The sequence below is a fragment of the Eucalyptus grandis genome, chromosome 3 (assembly GCF_016545825.1).
Source record: "Eucalyptus grandis isolate ANBG69807.140 chromosome 3, ASM1654582v1, whole genome shotgun sequence".
Taxonomy (NCBI): domain Eukaryota; kingdom Viridiplantae; phylum Streptophyta; class Magnoliopsida; order Myrtales; family Myrtaceae; genus Eucalyptus; species Eucalyptus grandis.
In genome coordinates this window covers 19,619,805-19,635,891 of record NC_052614.1, presented here as the reverse complement: position 1 = coordinate 19,635,891, position 16,087 = coordinate 19,619,805, and the positions used below count along the sequence as shown (strand labels likewise).

At 36.7% G+C, this 16,087-nt stretch overlaps 1 protein-coding gene and 1 pseudogene across 1 annotated transcript; both read right to left on the bottom strand.

Moving 5' to 3' along the window:
- Positions 1 to 1,501: 1,501 nt before the first annotated feature.
- On the bottom strand, positions 1,502 to 7,374 carry LOC104439219 (annotated as a pseudogene).
- Positions 7,375 to 9,414: 2,040 nt separating this feature from the next.
- Positions 9,415 to 15,655, bottom strand: LOC104436849 (BRAP2 RING ZnF UBP domain-containing protein 1). The gene is made up of 11 exons (XM_010049706.3): positions 15,372 to 15,655; positions 14,947 to 15,055; positions 14,743 to 14,857; positions 14,530 to 14,627; positions 13,102 to 13,208; positions 12,750 to 12,999; positions 12,384 to 12,437; positions 11,408 to 11,551; positions 11,168 to 11,232; positions 9,887 to 9,941; positions 9,415 to 9,770 (listed from the first exon to the last, which is right to left on the bottom strand). The coding sequence occupies exons 1-11, from the start codon at positions 15,653 to 15,655 to the stop codon at positions 9,618 to 9,620; spliced, it is 1,434 nt and encodes a 477-aa protein (XP_010048008.2). The 3' UTR covers positions 9,415 to 9,617.
- Between the last annotated feature and the right edge of the window lie 432 nt (positions 15,656 to 16,087).

Sequence of the window (16,087 nt, the reverse complement as noted above, 5' to 3'; positions counted from 1 at the left end):
ATACTTCACTACAGTCTATCTCGACGTTTTGCTTATTAGACTGCAATTTTTAGGAGTTGTTCCATCTTTTTGAGGATGACAGAAGTAGGTTAAACACTGTATCGTTGGGGACACAGCTATTTCCGGAGCTTTTATGGTTTGTTTGACGACTTGATTTTTTCACTTACAAATGAACTGGAGCAGTTAGGAGCATGACGATAAGCCTCTCTTGATCTCATCTATATTCCTATCACCCTACCCTTACTACGCTATCGGCCAGCAAAGGGTACTTTCTCTCAGCACATGAGCCTATATTGTCATCGCAAAGTGCTTGCACTAAACGAATGCAGAAGTTGGATGTGCAATCCAAGAATGTCTGATTTGATTCGTATACAGCGGGTTCAACCCTTGGCAATTTTGGATGTTGCACCTTTAAAGGCACATTCTGCTAAACGACTGAATTCGCAGAATCAATAACAAAGTTAAACTAGCGGACACGTTTTCTCCGGACATTTTCACAAAATTCGGAATTTGTTCCACTTACGAATGGGAACGATACTTGGTTTTCCCTCTTATGAGAAGATGTTCTTGACCTGTGAGTTCAGTGGGGAATAAGAGCCACTTAAAAGCTGTTGTATTTTGGGAGATGGTATCAAAGGACCTCTCAAAAAAGTGCTCTCGGTACGCCTAACATTAATTATTTTGACCTTTCACGAAATAATTCATATATTTTTGGACAGTCATAGAATAAATCAGTTATATAGCAATTTCAACGAAAGTCAAATTGTTAATTCAAATCCTTCAAGAAAAGAACAAGAAAAGGAGATTGCCAATGCCATTGGGAGGCAACTTGGCAAAGCAAGTATTTTTGTGAGGTATAACAAGTGAAAACTTAACAAAATATGGATCAAAGTGTTTAATCACGAATAAAGAAGTAGTAATACCACCATCACACTGAGGACAGTTGGTATAATCGACATTTTATTTAAAACTACGGTTGGTATACAAACTCGTTATTTTGTTCCAAAGACAAAAAATTATAAATATATTACCATAATAGAACAATATATAGAAGAACTGAAGCTGAGAACTAGACCTTTTTTAATTTTGAGGAGCAAAAGTAGTTTCTACAATAAGTTTTTAAAGTATTACTTTCAAGAATGCTTTGGTTTGATCGGTGGAACAGTAACAACTAAACTGGTGATGGTCTTTCTTTAATTTTCAGCGTCTGGTCGAGTATATATTTACAATGTTAATAAGCGCCTGATACTGAGACTCAATTGAAGAGAAGTCCTGGGGCAAGTGGGAATTGCGCAATTCACAACCCCCAGTAGAGAGGTTCTACAGAATGCTGGGGGCAGTGAAATACCACCCTCAGCCTCCCCCTGCATCTTCAAATGCCGCTAACAGTAGTTTTCCTTCTTATTTACAACGAATATCAATATAATTGAAAAAAATTAACTACATTCATGTGTCACTCTCAATTTACTTACCAAGCATATGCACACAAGGTGACACCTGCTTATTTCCGTCTTTGACAGGGCTTCTTGCTCTTTCTGGCTGGGGTTGACTGCTCCTAAGGTACTGGTAACAGGGTTCCTCCTTTGATGCCAACTTCATCATTCATTTTATCGAGTGTTTTCTGGGCTCCAATGTATACCTTCGGATCTCTGATCTGTGAAGGATGACAAAAGATATACTACTATTAACACACTCTGCCCGCGCACGCGCAGAGTTTTCGCAATATTATATCAAAACCCTACAAATTATTACAGTTTTACGATTCAAAATATACCTGTTCTTTCAATTTAGGTATTTCATCCTTGGACTTCACTGACAGAGTTGTCATGTCAAATCAAAAGGGGAGACTAAGTTCCATTGACAGCTTTAAAATTGACTGGACTCATCTACTGTAGATGTGTCGGTACAACTGATAATAATGCTTATCCAGGAAGATTAGCCTACATAACTTGAATGAAGATGGACAAGAAGAGTATATTAAAAGGCTGTATGAATATTCTCTATAAAGAAAAATGTCTTATGCATATAAAGGTACTTAAAGGGCATACTACACCTGCATTGCTTGGCATGTGAAGCTAAATGAGCATTAAGCCTACCGAGTGCATCTTCTAATCCTTTTATTTTCAATTTTGTAGAAGTTTAAATGTCAACACAATGCAGTTTGAACAACCAATTGAACTGTATCAATTAAAATTTGAGTCCCGAACCATCACAGAATAATGTTCAGATTTCACTAGTGTGTAAAAAAGTACTTTGAAACCACGACCATGAAGAACTTCAATTGGAATTATTGTAGTTTGTCCCGTCTTGCCACTTTGTTAGAAGAACTTCAATAAAAAATACCAGAAGCTACTTCATCTTCTTGCCACATGAACTTAATTATCCTTCCCAAGTTTGGTGAAAGGAATAACTAATTTACATATTCTTACTCATCATAAAATGACTTTCGTCCTTTGCCATTTATTATGTGTTACAAGTCACTTATAGTCGCTATTCACATTTTTGAATTATAAGCTGTATTTCCTCTTTCTTCTTCCATCTTCTTTTACCTCACACCTAAAAGCCCAATGCTGCTTCATTTTATTGATTAGGTTGTATGAGACTACGGATGCTATGGGCTTCTTTATTTTTTAACTGTTTTCTACACATAGTTAAGCAGAATGCCCAAGAATGAATCTGAGAAACTAACTCTAATATTTGTGCTGATTACAAGATATGGTCAAATATATCAGCCATGGATTTTGTGTGCATGTGTGGACGGAAACCTCTTTTTAGGGGGTTTGTTTTGACACAAGATATTCGGTGTTTCAGAGTTGACAGATATAGTTATTTAGATATGTCCAGAGAAATCAGCAAGGAAACATACCTATCTTCAATCTCCTTAACTTTTCTCCGCATCATATCTTGGTTCTTGGTAAGAGTTTGATTAAGGTGCAACCACAAGGAGCGACATCTAATACTGTTATGTCCTAGTGAACACTATTGCATCTGATTGTAATGTTAAAAATGAGGCATGTGAAAAGCAAGCAAAACAACAATCAGCCATGGCTTCAGGCAGCCCTCCTCTCAAACTTTAAACATCCAAATTCGCAAAAGGTAAAACAGAGAAGACTAAACCATTACCTGTGCCACGTTCTTCTTTTCGTCACCAAGTTTCCCCAACCTACTATGGATGTCTTCGATCTTTGAAGTCACAACTTTCTCGATTGCTTCTAGTTTTGAATTTTCCTTTCTACTTTTGGCTTCTAAATGAGAGACTCATAATGCTAACAGAGAAAAACAAAAGAATTAATAGGGGATGATACGTCCAATTACTTAAAATGTATCGTTTACAGTCAGTCTAAGGATGATGGCAGTCCATGTAGCAAAAACGACAAACATGGGTTAGAAACAAAACGCTATCACCAACAGTAGCATGGGCAGCTGATATAAAATCTAATCGCTTTTGTAATCCTAATTCCGATACACTAACAAGTTTTCAATTCAGATACACCGTTCTTTCTAAGGCTATCCGTCACAAGTCAATAATTGTTGGAAATGGTGATCCATTTTCTAGAATTTCCTAGAGTTGCTAAACTTCTAGAATTCCCTAGATGAAGTTCTTAGAAGAAAGAGGAAAATGTAGAAGCACATGTGTAGATCTCTCTAGAAGAAAAGAGGATAAACTACAATCTAGAACTCTCTAGATTAAGCCTAAGTGGACAACATTCTACACAAATCTAGAATGTTGGTAGAGCACCCTATAAATAGGAAAGAAGGGAGAGCATAGTAGAACAACAAATGTAAAAGAGTGAGAGGAGCATGAGATAATACTCCATATCATAAAGCTCCTCCACCAACACTTCCTTCAACTATTTTCCCCATGTCCTATATCCTTCAATTATCCTAGTTTATCCCTTGTCCTTCCACTATAAATTATATCATACACTTGCACACGCCACTAACCAAAAACTATAACTAATACCAAAACCATACTTCCGCACGCGCACATCCAAAATTTTTTTAACGATAATAAAAGAGTCCTGGCACTTGAGGGAAACTCAAATTCATTTTCTACCAGAGACATTTGTGAGAAAAAAGAAAAGAAAAGAAGAATAGCAGAAGTTTTGCCATTCTCTGAAGCTGGTGCAAGCCCACTAATTCTTTTATACTTCCTATATAAGCTCATTAGACACGTACAGTATGCAAATTGACAGATATAAAATGTTGTATACTATATAAAAGCAAACGAAGCTAAGATTATAAAACACCGGTGTAATTACTTTCCTTCTCTTCACAACAATTCTAACAATCCCATAGAGTTCCAAGAGTAAAATGAGTTCACTTAAAAAAAGAAAAAAGAAGAAAGAAAACAAAATGGACAAATTTTTTAACCTGAAATAACTAACCTAGTGTTCTATTATGGTTTTCTCCTAAAATATGTGTACTTAAAAACCATTACCTAAAGCAAAAACATAGTTGAGGGAAGCTTTCACAAGTGATGCTTATAACCATGGCTGATCAGTCAAAAAAATAAAATGTAAAAGACTGTTAAACAGGGAGAAGTGAAATGGTCTCGGTATATGCATGCTTACTTTTCTTTGCGCTTCCAACTGAGTTGAGGCTAGATGAATATAGTTAGCATGAATCTACAAAAAAAGTAAAGCTACAGTGTCAGAGTAAACGAAGATAAGTCTGATAATTACAATGGAGGTAATACACATTTTGCAGGCCCAATAATGAACATGTGACATTTGGCCAACAAAATGAATATGTGAAGCACAAACCAGAAACAAAACCTTTCATTATCATCTGTCAGCACCTAAAACAGTAAAAGCATCATGCACTTCAAAACTTCCATCTCACTTAACTGAGTCCAAACTCCAAATCTTTGCTGGGAAAGGAGAACCAGAAAACAAAGATATTCACAGCACACAAATAAGAGGACACATGAACCTACTGCTTCAATTTTGCTGCTGAAGAGCGCCCCACTAATTTCAGAATCCTCGCTACAGCCACAGCTACCACAATCTCCTTCAAGTGATTCACAGTATGAATTCATCTCCAAAAGCTTGCCGTCAGCTTTTGTTTGATTAAGCTGGTGAACGTAAGTGTCCCCAATATAATCCCCAATTTGCTGTGTTCTTAAATCTAGAGAATAGCAATGTTGCGTATTTTTCCAATGGCTGATTGCGTGCTTATCTTTGTATCTACAAAGCCAGAAAAGAAAAGCTATAATAAAGACAGCCTATCTAATCACTAAAAATATAGAGTGAGCGAAAATTCCAATACGTCATGACTGGATCTATCACCTTCCACATCCAACAAAACCACATATCAGACAAAACCCAAAGATTTTCCATTGTTCCACAAATAAATCAGGATGGCACCTCATCTTGCTGTTGGCATAGTCGGCAAACCTAATAAAGGACAGAAACAGAATCTTATTCACAATCAGTTAACCGACGGGCATCCCTGATGATGTTGCAAAATGAAAGTACATTTCTGATAAAGGTAATTTCTTGCGATCAAATCAAGTTATGTGCCGTAATTGACATCTTTAGCAATGTAATTGGACCTTGCAATAAAATCAAAGTCAGACTCTTTGGACATCACCAGCATGGGAGAACATCATGTTGACCTATTTTAACCATAAAGATTGACGAATCAAGCAAAAGTCAGTATCAACATGTCCGTCGATGTATCTCCTACCGGGCACTTTTTCACCTTTTGATATTACATGAGTTTAAAGGTACTATTTTTGCTACAAATTCACATGGACAGAGCATATTAAAACATCACTTGAAATGTAAAATATGACCATCTGACGTCTTAGTTTCAAGACAGGATATGTTTGAGGTCAAAGATCAGAATTTTGACATCAATATGATCACCCTGTACTTGTGAGCACAAGCATAACTTATTGTGCATGCTTGGCCACTGCTATTACTTCTGTCAAATACACATGATGAGACATTGCAAAGATTCTTGTGTCAAAATATGATAATCAACAAAAAATAACTCCAAGGAGCCACAGCATTCACCTATTCCAAATCTCCAAATAATCTCATGATAATTTAAAAGAAATCCTGAACTTAGGAAGCACAATAGAGTAAAGGAAAATTGAACTGTTCATTCATATACTTTTCATGCTATTTCTAATGATGTCTCTATACTTTTAATTTGCCTAATCAAGTCCTTCTACTTTAACAAACTTTCCAATCAAGTCTTTCCGCCACTAAATACGATCAAATTCAACTGAAGTGGCTGTTCAACGATGACGATGTATGATGCCGATAAAATATGCGGATGCCCATGTGGACATGTTTGGAAAAATTTAGCCAATGTAGACGACCTCGAAGTGTGACATGAAAAAAATAATGGACGTCTACATTAGAAAAATTTTATCCACATCACACAATAAAGACATCTGATGGTCACACCAGCTGAATTTGGCCTGATTTGGCGTAAGAGACATTTGATTAGAGAATTTGTAAATGTAGGAGGACTTTATTTAGCAAATTAAAAGTACAAGGGACTTGATTAAAAAAAAAAACATGAAAGTTCAGGATAAAAACAATACTGCCGCACTCTGACATTCTGAGTGCAAGTTTTTTTTGGTGCCGGCTCTTCCCTGCTGTTCTTTGTATGGCCTCCTGGTTCTCTAGTCTATCTATAATACTTACCTTTTACAAAAAAAAAAAAAAAAAAAAAAAAAAAAAAAACAACAACACTGCCGCAATTGCCATAGCCAATATAATTATTTAAAACCAACAACTAATCCACAGTCAGCAGATTAACAGAATGATAGTGGCAGTAGCTCAGAAATTACAGTCTAAATTCATCTAATCTGTATCAGCAGAAGAATGCCTAACCTGACAAGACAAGTAAGTCCATTTTGTACCACACGAGCAATGAAAGGAATGGTCACACTGCATACTCAAAATTCCACTGGTATCTGGGTCCACTCTCTCTGACATTAAATGAAAAAAGTTGTAACTGTAAACAAATTTCCATAAACTCGTTTCACTGCAAGGGAAATATAATTAGCAAGGGGGCACTAGCATGGCTTACCAAGACAAACTGGACAAGAGGGTAGCTCCGTAAAGCCCGAAGGGTGCGTGCTAGCTACATCAGCTGATTCCGTATAGTCCACTTCGTGCAGAAATAGAATATGGCATACCTCAGCCTGAATGTCCAGACGAAGAGTACGAAAAGAGGAATAGAAAATCAACTATATGAAATCTCTCAGCAAACAACAGGTGCAAAAATTGCAGATACCTCAGCAGGCGAAAAATTCTTGCCATTGAAGGTGCAATAGAAACCATCGGCAGCCTTTTGATCGACAAGCTAGATCAGCACGCTGTACCTATCTTCTATCCCATCATTCCTACATCAAACCCACATAGTTTTTGACTATTTAATTAACTTGTGCCATTAAATAATGTCCATGCATGAGTACACAATCAATGAAAAGTAAACAATCACAATCAATAGATAGAAGTAAAGTATAAGAAAGTAGATCCAAAGAGTGTCAAGCGAAGAATCACATGGATTTGTTATTAAGCCATTGGGCAACAACCTGTGAAATTCAAATTGAGTCCAATTCATCAAAAGAGTGCTCTACCTAAACCTAAAATAAATTAAAGTCACTTATTAAAATCCCCTTCAACCTATATGTATACTAACTAAAAGAAACTAAGCTAAATCTAGCATTAAAACTTAACGACCTAATCAAGGTCTCTGTTTCTAACCATTTTCCAATTTTTCATTTTTTCGATTTTTAATAAAACTTAATTCTTATCATTTTCTGAAAATAGGGACTCTATGAGAGCCTGGGTCTGGGATGATATTCGGCCCCTCCAATTCTAATTCTACTGAGCCCAACCCATTGCCATGATAACTGCTCCAGCCCATCTTCTCTTCCAATTCAGCAAGTGCATCTTTAAGCCCGATTTCTATTATAGATAGATTAAAGCCCACTCTAACCCCATCTTATTATTATTTTTAAATCAACTTTCCTCTTTTCTTACATCTTTTCGTCATTTTTTTTATTATTATTTTCTTCTTCCTTCTTTCAGCCCTTCGTCCTGTTCAAAGCAAATCGAGAATCTAACCAGCCATTTCCTCACCAATGAAGACCATAAAGACGTCACAGAACAGTATGTGAAATTATATAACAAAAATACAAGAAAAAAATGTTATTTGTTATAACAACGAATTTTAATTAAGAATTGAATCTGAATGTTAATGGACTGAGTTGTAGCAAGTAATGTATGCTAAAATTTCTTCAAATTGACTTAGATCAGGAATTATTTCACTAACGTATCTTAGAGACATTTCATCAAACAGTCTATGTGCACCAAAGGGATTGAATCTGGTCATAAATTGAAGTTTTGTTTTCGTCTTAAATCAATGCCAGAACCACAAAGCCATTACAAATCATCAAATTATAGCCTAGATCATCGGTGATTTTCACATGAGTAACCTGAACGTGGTCCAGTCATGCATCTTTCCAAAACAGGGCAGGAAAGAGGGGAATGAAATCAGGAGTTCTTGGTTGAGAACTAAGGGCTAATGAACAAACTACGGGGGGCTAGAAATGGTCTGGCTTTTTGGCATTTATGCGTCCGACTAATACAAGTTGGGCATAATAGAGGTGATGGGCCATGGCCCATGGGCTTGGCTTAGACGAATTGGATCGAGCCCATCGCATTGAATGGATATCCTTTCCAATTAGTTGATGAATTGAAGTCCCTTCAGTTATTATTTTTTGTATTCTTCATTTTGGTTTTATTTATTCATATCTTAACCGCCTAGATTGCCAATTTCCTTAAATTGTTGATTAAAAATCAAGTATCCACAGCAGGTCCAAGACCTCAAAATTGGCTGAAGCAATTTCCTAAAAGTTGTTGTAATCTTGAAGGTGCTACAATTGAGAAATGTTCGACAAACCCTCTACAAAACCTGCAATGCCCATTCTTCTTAGTCCAAGTAACTCCTAACATTAATTATTTATACTCTTTTCAAAATAATTCATATATTTTTAGATAGTCTTAATATGAATGAGTTATTTAGCAATTTCTATAAGAGTAGAATTGTTAATTCAAAACATTCAAGCAAAGAATTATAAAAGGAGATTGCCAATAGCATTGGGAGGCAATTTGGTAAAAGAAGTATTTATAAGAGTTATAACAAGTCGGAATTCAACAAAATGTCAATCGAAGTGCTTAATCATGAAAAAGAAGAAGCAATACCAATATCAAAAACCAAAGAGCCGTTAGCAGAATCAAAATATCCTTTTCATCTCCTGTTGGTGTATAAACTTGTTATTTAGTTCCAAAAAGAATAAATATAAATGTATGTATATTTTGTCACATAGTTTAAGTATTACTTTCAAGAATGCTTTGATTTGATAGGTGGAACCATAACAACTAAACTGGGAAAGGTCTTTCTTTAATTTTCATCGTTTGGCCGTGTGTATATTTACAATGTTAATAAGTACCTGATATTGAGAAGTGCTGTTGACAGTAGTTTTCCTCATCCTTACAATGAATGTCGATACAGTGAAAATAATTAAACACATTCAAGCCATTCTCATCTACTTGTCAAGCATCTGCACACAAAGTGAAACCTGCTTATTTCCGTCTTCGACTGGGCTTCTTACTCTTTCTGGCTGGGGTTGACTGCTCCAAAGGCACTGGTAATAGGGTTCCTCCCTTGACGCCATCTTCATCATTCATCTTATCGAGAGTTTTCTGGGCTCCGATATACACCTTAAGGTCTCTAATCTGTGAAGGATGACAAGGGACATACTACTGTCAACCCACTATGCACGTGCAGAGTTTTCACTCTATCATATCAAAACCCTACAAATTATTACAGTTTTAAGGCTAAAAGAATATACCTGTTCTTCTAAGTCAAGTATTTGTTCATCCTTCGACTTCAGTGACAGAGTTTTCCTGCAGATGCACAGAAGCGTATGTGTCCTTCATTCATGTCAAATTAGAAGGGAAGAATAAATTCCCAACAGCTTTAACTGACTGGACTCATCTACTGAAAAAGTTTCTGTACAATTGATAATAATGCTTATTGAGGAAACTAGCCCACATAACTTCAATGAGGATGGACAAGACCAGTATACTTCAAAAGGCTGTATGAATCTCTCTACAAAGAAAATGTTGTAGGCATATTACAGTACTTAAAAAGCATCTACACCTACATTGCTTGACATGTGAAGCTCAAATAAGCTTTAAGCCTGCCCAGTGTATCTTCTTTTCCTTTTATTTTCTATTTTGTGGAAGTTGGAAATGTCAACATAACGCAGTATAAACAACCATTTGAATTTCAATTGGAATTAGTAAAATTTCAATGTTGAACTGTATCAATTAAATTTTGAGTCCCGAACCATCACAGAATAATGTTCAAATTTCTTTAGTGTGTAAAAATGTACTTTGAAATTGAACCACCACCATGAAGATTTTAACATTGATTTCTGTCAATAAAGTTCAACCTCTAAAGCAGTAGAGCTAGAACTTCAGAGGAAAACAAAATTAGAGATGGAGCATATATAAACAAAGGAACAAAATTATGGAGAGCACTGACTAATGGAACTTTCTCCATACGTGGTGCATACTCTCCTTTCCCCTTTTCCCCTTTTTGTCTCTTTTCTCTTATTAGAGTTTGTTCGATCTGCCACTTTTTAGAAGAACTTCAATAAAAAATACCAAAAGCTACTTCATCTTCTAGCCACATCCTCCAATTAATGATTAACTTAAACTTAATTATCCTTCCCAAGTATGGTGAAAGGAAAATATATTAACTATTTGATAAATTCTTACTCAGCATAAAATGACTTTCGTTCATTTGCCATTAATTATGTGTTACAAGTCACTTATAGTCACTATTCACATAGTTGAATTAAAAGCTGTATTTCCTCTTCCTTCTTCCAACTTTCACCTTTTTTACCTCACCTCTAAAAGTCCATGCAATGCGAACACTTCCTCTTAATGATACCATTCTCACTTTTTTCTCATCTTGTTGAATGTCCGTTTCCACTTTCTCTCTCATGACCAACCTCCCTTACATGAACCATGACTACAATGCTGCTTCATTTTACTAATTAGGTTTTATGAGACTATGGATGCTATGGGATTATTTATCTAGAGAAATCAGCAAGGAAAAATACCTCTCTTCAATTTCCTTAACCTTTCTCCGCATCATATCTTGGTTCTTGATGAGAGTTTGATTAAGCTGCAACCACAAGAAGCGACATCTGTTACTGTTATGTCCAAGATTGTAATATTTAAAATGAGGCATGTGAAAAATGAGCAAAACAACAATCAGCCATGGCTTCAGGTCAGCCCTCCTCTCAAGCTTTAAACATCCAAAATCGCACAAGGCAAAACAGAGAAGACTAAACCCTTACCTCTGCCACGGCCTTCTTTTCGTCACCAAGTTTCCCCAGCTTACTATGGATGTCTTCAATCTTTGAAGTCACAGCTTTCTCAATTGCTTCTAGTTTGAAATTTTCTTTTCTACTTTTGGCTTCTAACATGAGAGACTCATAATGCTAACAGAGAAAGACAAAAGAATTAATAGGGGATGACACATTCAAGGACTTAAATTGTATTCTTTAAAGTCAGTCTAAGGATGATGGCAATCTATGTAACAAAAAATGACAAACATGGGTTAGAAATGAAACACTATCACCAACTGTAGCATGGGCAGTTGATATAAAAACTAATGGCTTCTGTAATTTGACTTCCGATACAGTAACAAGTTTTCAATTCTGATACTGTTCCTCCTAAGGCTCTCCATCACAACAAGTCAATAAAAAAAGAGTCCTGGCACCTTAGGGAAACTCAATTCATTTTCTCCTACAGACATATTAATGAGAAAAAAGAAAAGAAAAGAAGAATAGTAGAAGTTTTGCAATTCTCTGAAGCTGATGCAAGCCCACTAATTCTTTTATACTTCCTATATAAGCTCATTAGACACATGCAGTATGCAAATTGACAGGTATAAAATGTTGTATACCATATAAAAGCAAATGAAGCTGAGATTATACAACATGAGCGTAATTACTTTCCTTCTCTTCACAACAATTCTGACAATCCCATAAAGTTCCAAGAGTTAAATGAATTCACTTAAAAAAAAAAAAAAAAAAAAAAAAACAAAATGGAGAAACATTTTTTAATCTGAAATAACTAAACAAATGTTCTATTATGGTTTTCTCCTAAAATATGTGTACTTAAAAACCATTACCTAAAGCAAAAACATAATTGAGGGAAGCCTTCACAAGTAATGCTTATAACCATGGCTGATCAGTCAAAAAAATAAAATGTAAAAAAGACTATGTTAAGCAGGGAGAATTGAAATGGTCTCCATATATGCATGCTTACTTTTCTTTGCACTTCCAGCTGAGTTGAAGCTAGATGAATATAGTCGGCGTGAATCTACAAAAAAGTAAAGCTACAGTGTCAGAGTAAATGAAGAAAATCTGATAGTTACAATGGAGGTAATATACATTTTGCAGGCCCAATAATGAACATGTGACATTTGGCCAACAAAATGAACATGTGAAACACAAAACCAGAAACTGAATCTTTCATTATCATCTGTCAGTGCCTATAACAGTAAAAGCATCATGCACTCAAAACTTCAAACATCTCACTTAACTGAGTCCAAACTCCAAATCTTTGCAGGGAAAAGAGAACCAGAAAACAAAGATATTCACAGCACACAAATAAGAGGACACATGAACTTACTGCTTCAATTTTGCTGCTGAAGAGCGCCCCACTAATTTCAGAATCCTCGCTACAACCACAGCTACCACAATCTCCTTCAAGTGATTCACAGTATGAATTCATCTCCAAAAGCTTGCCGTCAGCTTTTGATTGATTAAGCCGGTGAACGTAAGTGTCCCCAACATAATCCCAAATTTGCTGTGTTCTTAAATCTAGAGAATAGCAATGTTGCGTATTTTTCCAATGGCTGATTGCGTGCTTATCTTTGTATCTACAAAGCCAGAAAAGAAAAGCTATAATGAAGACAGCCTATCCAATCACTAAACATATAGAGTGAGCGAAAATTCCAGCACATCATGACTGGATCTATCACCTTCCACATCCAACAAAACCACATATCAGACAAACCCAAAGATTTTCCATTGTTCCACAAATAAAGCAGGATGGCACCTCATCTTGCTGTTGGCATAGTCGGCAAACCTGATAAAGGACAGAAACAGATCTTCTTCACAATCAGTTAACAGAGGGGCATCCCTGATGATGTTGCAAAATGAAACTACATTTCCGATAAAGGTAATTTCTTGCAATCAAAACAAGATATATGCCCTAATTGACATCTTTAGCAATGTAATTGGACCTTGCAATAAAATCAAAGTAAGACCCTTGGGACATCACCAGCATGGGGGAACATCATGTTGACTTATTTTAACCATAAAGATTGACGAATCAAGCAAAAGTCAGTATGCACATGTCCATTGATATATCTCCTATATGGCACTTTTTCACCTTTTGATATTACATGAGTTCAAAGGTACTTTTTTGCTACAAATTCACATGGACAGAGCATACTAGAACATCACTTGAAATGTAAAATATGACCATGTAACATCTTAGTTTCAAGACAGGATATGTTTGAGGTCAAAGATCAGAATTTTGACATCAGTATGATCACCCTGTACTTGTGAGTACACACATAACTTATTGTGTATGCTTGGCCACTGCTATTACTTCTGTCACTCTTTGACTCACAAGAAATTGGATACAGGAGTGACAGGACCATCAGATCAAATACACGTGATGAGACATTGAAAAGATTCTTGTGTCAGAATATGATAATCAACAAAAAATAACTCCAAGAAGCCACAACATTCACCTATTCCAAATCTCCAAATAAATGTCATGATAATTTAAAAGAAATCCTGAACTTAGGAAGCACAATAAAGTAAAGGAAAATTCTACTGTTCATTCATATACTTTTCACGCTATTTCTAATGATGTCTCCATACTTTTAATTTGCCTAATCAAGTCCTTCTATTTTAACAAACTTTCCAATCAAGTCTTTCCGACACTAAATATGACCAAATTTAACTGAAGTGGCTGTTCGACGATGACGACATATGATGCCGATAAAATATGCAGATGCCCACATGGACATGTCTGGAAAAATTTAGCCAATGTAGACGACCTCAAAGTGCAACATGGATAAAACAATGGACATCCACGTCCCACAACAGAGACATCTGATGGTCACACCAGCTGAATTTGGCCTGATTTGGTTTGATTAGAAAATTTGTAAAAGTAGAAAGACTTTATTTAACAAATTAAAAGTACAAGGGACTTGATTAGAAAAAACGTGAAAGTTCAGGATAAAAACAATACTGCCGCAATTGCTATAGCTAATATTAATTATCAAAAAGCAACAACTAATCCACAGTCAGCAGATCAACAGAAAGATAGTGGCAGTAGCTGTGAAATTACAGTCTAAATTCATCTAATCTGTATCAGCAGAAGAATGCCTAACCTGACAAGACAAGTAAGTCCATTTTGTACCACACGAGCAATGAAAGGAATGGTCACAATGTGTACTCAAAATTCCACTGGTATCTGGGTCCAATCTCTCTGACATTAAAAAAAAAAAAAAAAAAAAAAGAATTAGCAACTGTGAACAACTTTTGAGAAATTCAACTCACTGCAAGGGAAATATAATCAGCGAGGGGGTACTAGCATGGCTTACCAAGACAAACTGGACAAGAGGGTAGCTCCGTAAAGCCCGATGGGGGCGTGCTAGCTACATCAGCTGATTCCGTATAGTCCACTTCGTGCAGAAATAGAATATGGCATACCTCAGCCTGAATGTCCAGAAGACGAGTATTAAAAGTGAAACAGAAATTGACTATGTGATCTCACAGCAAACAACAGGTGCAAAAATTGCAAATACCTCAGCAGGCGAGAAATTCTTGCCATTGAAGGTGCAATAGAAACCATCAGCAGCCTTTTGATCGGTAAGCTCGATCAGCACGCTGTACCTATCTTCCATCCCATCATTCCTACATCAAACGCACAATTCGCAACACAACGATCACTAAAACCATTAAAAAGCATTTAAAAAAGAACCCAGATCGGAAAACCCAGTTCCACCGTCGGAATGCTTCCAAAAAATTGAACTTTCATCATCGGACACCCCCTAAGTCATGATCATGAGCAAATTTTGAGTAATCAAGTCCATCTCTTAGATTTTCATCAGCGAATTCTAATTCCTCGAATTCTCTCTTTCGCTTACCCAATTCATCTCACCAACTGAAAAAACCGGTCCGAAGTCCCGAAGAAGAGGAGGAGAGAAAACAGAAACGATCGAAGCATTACCTGATGAACCGGAGCTCGGAGACGTCGTCGATCCGGGGGCCGGAGAACCGGATGAAGTCGTCGGGGGAGAAGTAATTGGGGACGGCGACGACGAAGAGGGTGGTGGAGCGGGCGCCGGGGCTCGAGAGGGGCGCGTGCGACAGCGTCCGGAACAGGTGGACCATGCCCCTCCGCTCGGTGAACCTAGGGCTCCCCGGCGGCGGCGGCGAGGAGGAGGAGAAGCCGCCGTAGTCGGTGGCGAGGGGGTGGTCGGTGTCCACCGAGTGGACCCGGAGGAAAAACATCTTTCCCCCTTCGGGCTTGCCGCGATCGCCGGGCTGAGTTGAATCGCCCGAGTTGGAGAAGATTGCAGGACTGCGGAGCAGTGAGAAGAAACTCGCGGGAACCGAGAGGGGGATTGGGCACGCCTTCTTTCAGGAATTATAAAGGTTGCCACTTTCCACCCAAAAAAAATAAAATAATAATTGGTGCAAAATGAATAATTGATTGTCTAATGCAACTAACTTAATTTCAATAATTATTTAGGAGAAATTTAAAAAGAATTGGGTATTGCTTGTTGAGTTGAGATTTACACAATAGACATTTTTTTATTCATTTTGGGTGTTCGAAATAGCTGAAAAAATTAAATTTAAATTTATAATATGCAAATTGTTACCCGTCTTTGTTGGTACCAAAAAGAGTTATGTGAATTATAGTAGGAAGTATGTTATGTGATT

Bases quoted from the DNA above. Each gene is read 5' to 3' on its own strand.
- LOC104436849 (XM_010049706.3), bottom strand. From the start codon at position 15,655: ATGTTTTTCCTCCGGGTCCACTCGGTGGACACCGACCACCCCCTCGCC. The intron at 14,628-14,742 runs GTAAGCCATGCT...TTTTAATGTCAG, and splicing joins CTCTTGTCCAGTTTGTCTTG to AGAGATTGGACCCAGATACC. The intron at 12,438-12,749 runs GTAAGTTCATGT...ACTTTTTTGTAG, and splicing joins TCAGCAGCAAAATTGAAGCA to ATTCACGCCGACTATATTCA.